Source organism: Martes martes (assembly GCF_963455335.1).
Source record: "Martes martes genome assembly, chromosome: 15".
NCBI classification, from domain to species: domain Eukaryota; kingdom Metazoa; phylum Chordata; class Mammalia; order Carnivora; family Mustelidae; genus Martes; species Martes martes.
The window spans coordinates 4768831-4779485 of record NC_137903.1 but is presented as its reverse complement, the minus strand read 5'-3'; the positions used below and the strand labels follow the sequence as shown (position 1 = coordinate 4779485).

General features: G+C 52.8%; 1 protein-coding gene across 1 annotated transcript; it reads left to right on the top strand.

Moving 5' to 3' along the window:
• Positions 1-6651: 6651 nt before the first annotated feature.
• On the top strand, positions 6652-8769 carry PIGM (phosphatidylinositol glycan anchor biosynthesis class M). Its single transcript, XM_080824623.1, has one exon. The coding sequence runs from the start codon at positions 6770-6772 to the stop codon at positions 8060-8062; it is 1293 nt and encodes a 430-aa protein (XP_080680749.1). The 5' UTR covers positions 6652-6769; the 3' UTR covers positions 8063-8769.
• Positions 8770-10655: the final 1886 nt, after the last annotated feature.

The window sequence follows — 10655 nt, the reverse complement described above, 5'->3', positions numbered from 1 at the left end:
GGCCACAGGCATCTGGAACCCACTTATGCTGTGTGCTGCACCCAGCGGTGTCCTGTCACTGTAGCACTTTTTTTTGTTTGTTTTGTTTTAAAATAAAAGCACCTTCTGTGTCCTTTTCTTGAAGTGCACTTGTACGTCCCCTTCCTGCACAGGGCTGGGGGGCCACAGCAGCTTCAGCCCACTACGGGAAGTCCAACCAGGAGCTGACCTCTTCGGTGTGTGGGGGGCATCGACAGGACGCCACGACCCCAGCCTCCGAACACCAGCACTGCAAGGGTGTGGGGCTCAGGACGGGCCCAAGGCCAAGGCCCAGCCCTCTACGTGGCTGCAGGCTGCCCGAATGCTCTCTAGGCCAGAAGAGCCCCAGTCCTGGCACTGGGCGTGGGGGTAAGGGGGCGCGTGGCAAACAGGAGGAGGGGGCTAGCGGCTGCCCTGGGAGGAGGGGGCAGCTCCGTGAGAAGCTTCTGGAATCCTGACTCTGCTCTGCCTCGTTATCCACCACCCATCTCTGCCAGCTGGTGAGACCATGCAGGGACTTCCCCATAAGGCCTGGGCAGAGAAAAGCCGCCAGCTGTAACACTGCTCTAAGTCGGGGACACTGCCCCTCCCCCAGGCTGCTACCCTGGTCCTTTCCCCTGCTGTTTTAACCTAGTTTCTTTGTAGCAGGTGACATGCCCCCCCCCCCCCCTGCTGTGGTAAACAGCTCAGTCACGGCCAGCCCTCCTGAAGCACAATGGTCCAGGGGCAGCTTTTCCGGTTGCCGCATTAAAGACTAAACCAGGTCAAACTTACCTAGTCAAACAAGACCAGGAGCTTGTTTGGTTTCTTTTATTTTAGTCTTTTCAGAATAAGCTGCTGAATAAAATGGATGAATCTTTGGGCTTTACTCCAGCTTCTTTTAGAAATCAAAGCCAACCTAGTGTTCGGGCCTGAACCCGCAGGCTTGTCTAAGAGAGCGGAGGGTCGAGTGAGGCTGCGCTGGGAGGACTGAGCACATGGCCAGGGCCTCCCCCTTCACTGCAGTCATCCCCTCCTTCCCTCATTACCGCAGCCCCCTCATCCACCTTAGGATCCTTTAGCAAATACCCTTCACACTTGGTTTTTAAAGGATTAAAAAAAAAAAAAAGTTAAGACTGAGAAATCTGGATACTGGCTCAGCTCAGTCCAGGAAAGTTAAGCAGTTTGGGATCCTGGGCAACGCTCCTTTCAGCCAGCGAGTCACGTGCCCAAATTCCCTTCCATGCTACTGTGCAGAGACATTCCTTACATATCCTTGAGGCTCTATAGAACTATTCGCTTCATAGTGGGGCGTTGTGCCCCAACATTCAAAGAAAGGGACTTCTCTTCTACTCTGATTCATCACTTCCCCAAAAAAGATCCGGTGGCCCATATCCAGTCCTGAGCCCTCTTTGACAAGAGGTAACACATCCCAGAGTCTCTGACTCCTGTTCCCTAGAAATGCAAGGACAGAGGGAGGCAGAGGGAGGAAACGGAGTCTCTTACCATCATCAACAGAGACTTAACTACAACGTTTAAGAAACACTAGTTGAGGGGCGCCTGGGTGGCTCAGTGGTTTAAGCCTCTGCCTTCGGCTCGGGTCATGATCCCAGCGTCCTGGGATCGAGCCCCACATCGGGCGCTCTGCTCAGTGGGGAGCCTGCTTCCTCCTCTCTCTCTGCCTGCCTCTCTGCCTACTTGTGATCTGTCTGTCAAATAAGTAAATAAAAAATTAAAAAAAAAAAATTTAAAAAAAAAAAAAAAAAAAGAAACACTAGTTGAGGGCTGGTTCACAAGACATCTGAGATACAAGATATACGATATACACAGTCCCTTAAACTTTGAAGAAACTTGCAAACCTGTGAGGATAACAAGATACAGTAATAAGTCGCACACACTAAGGGCCCGATACACCGACCTAGGAGACGCCTCTGGACAATACCTCCCAGGGACAGGCACTAGGCCAGGCAAGGTATCATCTACAAGGTCTGGTTAGAACACATTTGACCTAAGAGTCAAGAAAGATCGGCAAATGCTGAGTTCCTGTTACGTGGAAGGTACCACTCAACTAAGAAGGAAACAGGAGTCAGGATGCATGCGGTACGGGCTTTGCACCTGCTGGTCTTCTGTGCTACGTCTCACCGCTCGCCAGCCCCAGCCTCGCTCACTCCTCCCGCGCCCGTGCACAGTCTCACACCGAAGCGCCTGCTGAAAGCTAGAGCTGCATCGCAGACCCACCTCCCCTGGCGCTTACCAGAGCAGCAGCTGTGCTTGTGGATTTACTGGACGCGTGTCTGTGTCGCTCACTCATTTAAGAGCCACGTGAATGGGACTCGTGTCAGCGCTCGGTCACCAGCAGAGCCCGACACCTGCATGTACGTTGCTCAGTAGACGTCGCAGAAGCAAGGGAAGGGGGAGGGAAGGAACGTGTCTCGAGTTCACACAGCCAGTATGCAGTGGAGCGCGTACATTTGTTAAATACCCGTAAAAGATTTAGGTAACATATTGCATAAGGCAGGACATAATTAACTGTCAAAAAGAGAGAGAGAGAACAGACAGTAAGCTCACTGTCGTGCAAGGAGAGATCATTTGACAGGGAGATTTGAGGTCTAGGGAGAGTCTGAGGAGCTGAGGTTAGAGGCCAGCATCAAAGGACAAGCAGCGTGCAGGCAAGCGAGAGAGAAAGGATTCTCTGCGGCTGGTAGAGCGTCAGAAGTACCGGAGGCAGAAAGCACGAGCGTATTATGTGAGGATGGGTCATAAGAGAAGAGAGGGCTTTATAGGCGAACAGACGGAAAGGGCAGGGCCATGGAGGGACTGAATGTGAGGCTAAATGGTCTATTTTTTTTTTTTTCTATAGGCAGCTGGGAGCCACTGAAGATATTTGAGGAAGGAAAGACTCTAATTAAAGTATTGTTTATGAATATCAACCTAGGAGGAGACTTGAGAGGCAGGAAACACTAAACCAGTTAAGAGACTTTCAAAAGCTTGGGGCGAAGGTAATCGCCAGAGACCCTCAGGTAGTGGACGCGGTCGGTACGGACTATTAAACGGAGCTGTTGAAGGTCTGGACTGAGGTATAGGACACCGAGGATGAAAGGAATTAGGAATAGATTCCAAGGATATTCCTAAGCAGGAAACAGAAACAAGACCTACAAAAACAAAATAAGGAAAGTGATTGAATCAGCCTGTACTACAGCAGAAAACAGAGGGTACACTCCACGAGCTAACAGGGATGGCATTTAATAAAGGGATTATTTACAAGGGTGTGGGCAGGGCTAATGAGCCAACGAGAGACGGTGAGGCTCCCAGGGCCTCCCCGCAGCAGGAAAGCCTTTGCCAGTCTTAAACCTGGCGGGACGGCGATTGGAAGCAGTGCGAGTTGTAGCCAAGGGAGGGGACTGTGGTTCCAGGGGAAGCGGTGGTCTCAGGCAGCAGGACTCAGCTGGGTCTCAGCTAGTGCCTCCCACTGGCCTGTTCTCATGGGGAGCTAGACGGCAGGGGAGACGGTGTGATGCTGCCCAGAACAGGGAAACAAAGGGAAGAGCAGATCTGGAAAGCTGAAGAGAGTAAAACAGGACAGTGACCAAGGTCAAGGCCCTCGGAGAGGACGCCGGGGACAAGCCATGCACGGGTGTAGCTGGATCCACCGGGGCAGAGGCCTGGAGGCGGCCGGTGAAAGGGGGAATTAGAAGGACTGTGTGCAATAGCTCAAGAGGTAATGAGCAGCCGAGCCGCCTGAAAACCTGCAGCTCTTTGGAAAGAGAAACGGAGCCCCTGAGCCCAGTGCAAAGAGCTCAGAGCGGGCTCCTGAAAGCCAGGAATACTTCCATCCTGCCTAGAAACTGTAAGGAAGTCAGACCTCCCTGTCCAAGTTATTTTCCTGGACTCCAGTCCTTTCTTTGGTCCCACAACTACGACCTCTATCTCACACCTTTGACTTCAGTGACCCAAGTCAGGTTTCATTAGCTGTTTCTGGTTTTCTTATCTGCCCAATTCGGTGCCTCCCATCTCTTTAACAGGTGAGCTCTACAGGGTCATTTGGTTGAGGGCTTTCCGCTACATTACCTAAACCAACCCCTCAGAGGACCCTTACTTACTTAATCCTCAGACACCCGCCTCCCACATCGTCTGCTCTCTGGACTAAGCCTCACTTGGCTATCATTGGCAGAGAGAAAAGTCAGAGCCAGAGTCGTAGTGAGAGCGGCTATCAGAAAGATTCCGACAAGAGGTCAAATGAGAAGGGCGCAGAGAAGGAAATCAAAATTCATCACCAACATTTTGTTTACAGGTTAGCCGCACAGCAGGCAGAACTGTTTTTGTGTTCCAGCTCTGCCCTTAGTTCATGATGTGACTTAGGAAAATTATTTCACCTCCGTAAGTCTTGATTTCTTCATCTGAGAAGGCAGCAGGCAGCGTATCCTCCCTACATGGTAAGTATTAAGCACAACGCCTGACACACTGCAGGTAAGTCCTCAGCAGAACTGGCTGTTGGGAATCATCACTAGCAGCACGGTGATGGGCTCCCACCGTATGTGTAGCTAGTGCGCTGCAAACAAACCAAAAACAGAGTTAAAAGTAATTCCCAGGGCGCTGGGGTGGCTCAGTCGTTGAGTGCCTGCCTTTGGCTCAGGTCATGATCCCGGGGTCCTGGAATCAAGCCCCATGTCCGGGCTCTCTGCTCAGCAGGGAAGCCTGTTTATCCCTCTCCCTCTGCCTGCCACTCCCCCTGCTTGTGCTCTTTTCTCTCTCTCTCTCACAAATAAAATCTTTAAAAAAAAAAAGAAAAAGAGGGGTGCCTGGGTGGCTCAGTGGGTTAGGCCACTGCCTTCAGCTCGGGTCATGGTCTCAGGGCCCTGGGATCGAGCCCTCCATCAGGCTCTCTGCTTGGCTGGGGGCCTGCTTCCCCCTCTCTCTCTGCCTGCCTTTCTGCCTGCTTGTGATCTCCCTCTCTCTGTCAAATAAATAAATAAGATCTTTAAAAAAAAGACAAAGAAAAAGTAACTACCAACATGAGGCCTATAATTACACTAAGGCATATGGAAGGGGAAAACGATACTGGAATATGAGTATAGAACGCATACGATTCACACGGTTTATCCGAAGGATAAGTGTCAATTGTATGACCTATGAGGTGCGGGCAGGGCCTTGGGGGCGCAGTCCAGGGAGCTGCGTGTTGAGGCTGAAGGGAGTCATCTACCGTCTTTATTCTAGTCAAAGAAACTTCTCCTAGGAAGCCAGATCAATCTGTAAAATGAAGTAAGTCAGTACTTGCTGAACATTTATAATGTGCCTATGACTGCGATAAATTATGAGTAACTGAAAAGAAACTAAGGATAAGATATAATCCCTGACCTCAAAAACCCTACAATCTCATTAAAAAGGTTATGAGTATCACTTACAATGACTAGGGCATTCACAATTCTGCAGACTAAGAGCAGCCGGTGGGGCAGAAGGGAAAGACCTAACCCGGCAGGAGTCCTTGGTGAGAAATTCAGGGAAGCAAGGGTAGGAGCGGGGTGGGGGAAGGGATCAGAACTCGAGATAGGTGAAGGATACCGGGAAAACGGAAGGACTGGGAGCTGGGAGCGCTCCCAGGATGCCACTCTGGAGGGACTCTGGTAAGAGGGATATCCCCAATCCATTCAACTTCTACCGAGTGCCGGCTGTAAGTCTGCGGATGTGTTAGACAGAGGTACAGAAAAGAACGAGATCTTCTCTGTTTTCGAAGACCTCGAAGTGTCCAAGAGAAAACGAGGAAAGAGAAACAAAAAATCAGGTGTCACAAGGCACTGTGACAAATGCCGTAATGAAGAACGGTCACTCCAGGCGAGGGGCCCGGGGCACTGGGATGGCGGGCGGCACCGGACAGGACTTGGGCAGCAGGCAGGGTCTTCTGTGGGAAGGACCTTCCAGAGCTCGGAGCCCCGCCACCCCCGTGTGTCCACCCTCGGTGGAGGCGGCAGCGACGTCACACGGCGGATGAAAGCAGAAGCGGGGGCCAGGGTGGGCTTTCGGGAGGTGACACCGGGGCTGAGGCCCGCAGGGTCAGGTGCTGTGCGAACGGGAAGGCAGCCGGGACGCAAGGAAGAGCCCAGTCGGCGGCGGCGAGGCCGGGGCACCCTTCCCGGCCTCCCGTCGCACCCGCCACCCAGGGCTGCCGGACAAGACGGCGGCCCCGCTCACCTCGAGTCTGGCCGCAGAGGTACAGTTTCAAATCAGGGCTGCGTCCGGAGCACGCGCGCAACCTGCACGCTCGGCCCGGCCCACGAGCCCCGGCGACCGGCGAGGGCCGGTGGGACGCCCGGCAAGCGCTCACTCTCGGGCCCCCGGGCCGCCGGACGCGGCTGGAAGCTCGCTCCGTCTCTGGCTCCGTCTCCGCGGGACGGAGCCGCGGCGCGGGAAGGACACTCACGCGAAGAGGACCGTCGCCCCGCTCCGCGACCAGACCCGCGGAACCCCGTGGCCCGTGGGCCACGCCTCCCGCGGAAGCCGGAAGTCCCGCCCCCGCCGGAGGAAGGAGCGGCGGCGACACAGCCAATCCAGAGGAAGGCAATCCCGGCCGGGCCACTGAGGGCGCGGGGCGGCACCTCCCCCCGGAAGCGGGGCGGGGGCGGGGCTCTCTGCCGGAAGCGACCGTCCCGCGGTCGTTTCGGTTGGCGGCGCGCGGGTGGGAGATGCGCCGGCCGCCTGAGGCGCGGGCGCCGAGCGAGGGTCGGGGCTCGGAGGGCAGCTCGGGGCTGGGGCCCAGCGGCTGAGGCGCCGGGCGGTCATGGGCTCGACCAAGCCCTGGGGGGAGTGGTTCCTGAGCCTGCGGGTGCCGCCCGCCGGGGTCTTCGGGGTGGCCTTCCTGGCGCGGGTGGCCCTGGTTTTCTACGGGGTCTTCCAGGACCGGACGCTGCTCGTGCGCTACACGGACGTGGACTACCAGGTGTTCACGGACGCCGCGCGCTTCGTCACGCAGGGGCGCTCCCCGTACCTGCGGGCCACCTACCGCTACACGCCGCTGCTGGGCTGGCTGCTCACGCCCAACGTGTACGTGTGTGAGCTCTTCGGGAAGTTTCTGTTCATCAGCGGCGACCTCCTGGCCGCTTTCCTCCTCTACCGCCTGCTGCGCCTGCGGGGGCTGGGCCGGCGCCGCGCCTGCGGCTACTGCGTCTTCTGGCTTCTCAACCCGCTGCCCATGGCGGTGTCCAGCCGCGGCAACGCCGACTCGCTGGTGGCGGCGCTGGTGCTGGCGGCGCTGTACCTGCTGGCGAGGAGGCAGGTGGCGTGCGCCGCAGTGGCCTACGGCCTCGCCGTGCACATGAAGATGTACCCGGTGACCTACGTCCTTCCCATCGCCCTGCACCTGCTCCCGGAGCGCGGCGGCGGCGGCGGCGGCGGCGGCGGCCACCCGGGCCCCCGCCCGCGCCGCTGCTCCTTCCGGGCGCGCCTGTCCGAGTTCCTCGGGAGGCTGTGCAGCCGCGCCGTGCTGCTCTTCGTGGCGGTGGCCGGGCTCACGTTTTCCGCCCTGGGCGCCGGCTTTTACAGTAAGTACGGCTGGGAGTTTCTGGAGCACACCTACCTGTACCACCTGACGCGGCGCGACACCCGGCACAACTTCTCGCCCTACTTCTACATGCTGTACCTGACCGCCGAGAGCCCGTGGAGCCCCTCCCTGGGCATCGCCGCCTTCCTGCCGCAGTTCGTGTTGCTCTCGGCCGTGTCCTTCGCCTACTACAGGGACCTCGTCTTCTGTTGTTTCCTGCACACGGCCATTTTTGTGACTTTCAACAAAGTCTGCACCTCCCAGTATTTTCTCTGGTACCTCTGCCTGCTGCCTCTCGTGATGCCGCTCGTGAGAATCCCTTGGAAGCGAGCTGTGGTTCTTCTAATGCTGTGGTTTATAGGGCAGGCCTTATGGCTGGCGCCTGCCTACGTGCTGGAGTTCCAGGGAAAGAACACGTTTCTGTTTATCTGGTTAGCTGGTTTGTTCTTCCTCCTTATCAACTGTTCCATCCTGATTCAAATAATTTCCCATTACAAGGAGGAACCCCCCTTGGAGAGAATCAAATACGACTGACAGGACTCCGGTTCCTCTGCCACTTCTACTACATTGTCATTGTCCGGAACAGACCAGAAGAGAGCTTTGGGACACATTTTTGAACGTCCTATGTGCTCTAGTGAAGATTCAGTTTGGAGCATAAAACCCTGTTCCAGCGCGAATTAAAACGAACGGTTGCCTTATATAAAAAGGGGACTCAGCGGTTGAGGTCCACCTCTGTCCTAATCGCAAGAGTGTCAGTTCTCTGGGACATGATGGGAAGTAAAGGTTACTTGTTGAAAATGGAAAATCTGATGAAACTATCAGATGCTAAAAGGTTTTTGTAGAAAAACAGAGGAACAGACTTAAAGACCTAAAGTCCAAGTCGGCATTCGGACCGGTTTTACTGTGCTGCAGTCCGAGGCTGCCTTTTTAACCCCCACTTCTTCTTTTTTAAAGCTTTCCCAACAGCTGTGAGAACTCGAGGAACATTCCTAAAGTATAGCTTTTGGATATCAAGTGTTAACCAATACCACCGGGCTTAGGCTGGGAGAGTTCGTTCCGTATTAAAAGTGGGGGCTTAGAAAAAGAGTCCAAAGAATTTAAATTGTAATCATGTTTCATGTAGTTGTTTTATTACTTCATTTTTCAGCACTTAGTCTCAGTGGTGTTAGACTACCATTTGGTTTTATACACGATGAAATTAAAGTTCACCCATCTTTAAATTGAGTCATTACATATTTCAAAATAGCATCTTGCTTTTGATGTTTGAAGTTCACAAACTACTAGGGACATTTTAATGTTCTCTTATACCTCTTTGTTTTTAATTTTCTGATTGCCTTAAGATATTTTTCATACAGAATTTAAGGTAATCGAGCGTCATCTGTGTTGTAAGAATGAAAATTAGGAGATTTTAAGTGATACAAAATTAGATTGTTAGTAAGACATTCCCCAGGTTAAAAATACCCCACTTGAAAAAAATTCATGGTGGAAATGGAGACCTGTGTGGGAGGCGCTGGAAAGCTTCAGAAGCATCCTAAGTAGTCATAAATCTAGACCAGGAAATTGAAGGAGAGAGTGTGGAAATGAGGCTTCGGTGAGCAGATCTCATTTCCCTTATTACTATAATATTTCTAGGGAAGAAATGCTTTCTGAGTTTTAAATGAGCTACCTAAAAAAAAAATTTTTTTAACATAGCCCATGTAGGCTGGGGACTCCCTCACGCTGAAATGCAGTAGTCATACAGGAGATTGATTTTATGACTGTGGTTTTAAAAGATGAGTAATTTATCAACATTGTTCTTTCACAGTAAAAAAAAACAAAAACAACTTCGGAGAAGCAGAATATTTCATACCGGTTCAGGCCAAAAAGGACTTCGAGAATAAGGTGTATATGAGCTGGACATAAGTAAGAGTGCTGTCATGGGCGGCAGTTCTTGGATGGGTCCCTTTTGGGACCTGCCATTAGAAGGGAAGAGTGGGTGGTTTTGCAAGGGTGTCATTAGGTGAAAATAGGTGAGACCTGTAATTGTTGAGGACAGTGACCTTGCTTGTAGCATCTGGTCTCATATCCACATTAGTTCTTATCTTGTGGGCTCTTTGTATGTGATCGTTCACTAGTGGCTTTCCAGCCATGACATTCTTTCTGTTTTTTTTTTTTTTTTCCCCGCACTCTTTTATAATTAAAAAAGTGCCCAGGCCCAGGAGATGCAGATTACTGCAAAGTGAACAGAGTTGAGCACTCCGTCTCCCCTCGTCTTGTATTTTAATACAAGATGGCCTTGTGTAATCACCACTTTGAATACAAGGCCTGCTTGAGGGGCAGTCCTCTTGCATTTGTACAGAAGTTTGTGTGACTCCCAAACCTTTCTTTTTCAGTAATTCCAGACCTTTAATAATCCCTTCCCACATCCAAATCTTCTCACCAAATTGCATCATTTCCTGGTGACTCTCGTCTCGTCCTAGCCCAGTGTAAGAAGGGGATTTGCTGAAGCACCCGTTAGCCCAGCTGTGGAGCTCACGCTGTGGAAATTCCGTGACCGTGCTTTCGAGAGGTAAATGATCATTGTCGGATTCCCCTTGGAGTCCAGTGTACGATGCCCGTTCTGTATTCATCCGTTTACAGTTCATGACTGAGCGTGGCACGTGAGAACACAGCTTCGTTCAAATTCCAGTGCGCCACCGTGGGCAAGCCGCTTTTATCTAGACGGGCTAGCTCTCTGTGAAACGGGGGTGATACTAGAATCCTCAGAGAACTGTTTGCAAGGATTAAATGAGTTGATCGACTGCTGCCGGCATAGAACCATTTCCCATCGTCTCCCCAGCTTTACTGTCTGTTCACAAGCATTTAAAGAAGGAGCTACTTCTGGAGTCTAGGTAGTAAGCCTTTCCCCCTGAATCTTTTTTTTTTTTTAAGATTTTATTTATTTAGATAGAGTCAGAGTGGGGTCGAGAGAGAGTGAAAGAGCATGAGATGGGGAGGGGCAGAGGAAGAGGGAGAAGCAGGCTCGCCACTGAGCAGGGAGCCCGATGCAGGACTCGATCCCAGGACCCTGGGACCATGACCTGAGCTGAAAGCAGATGCTCAACCAACTGAGCCACCCAGTCGCCGCCCCCCCCCCCCCCGCCAGATC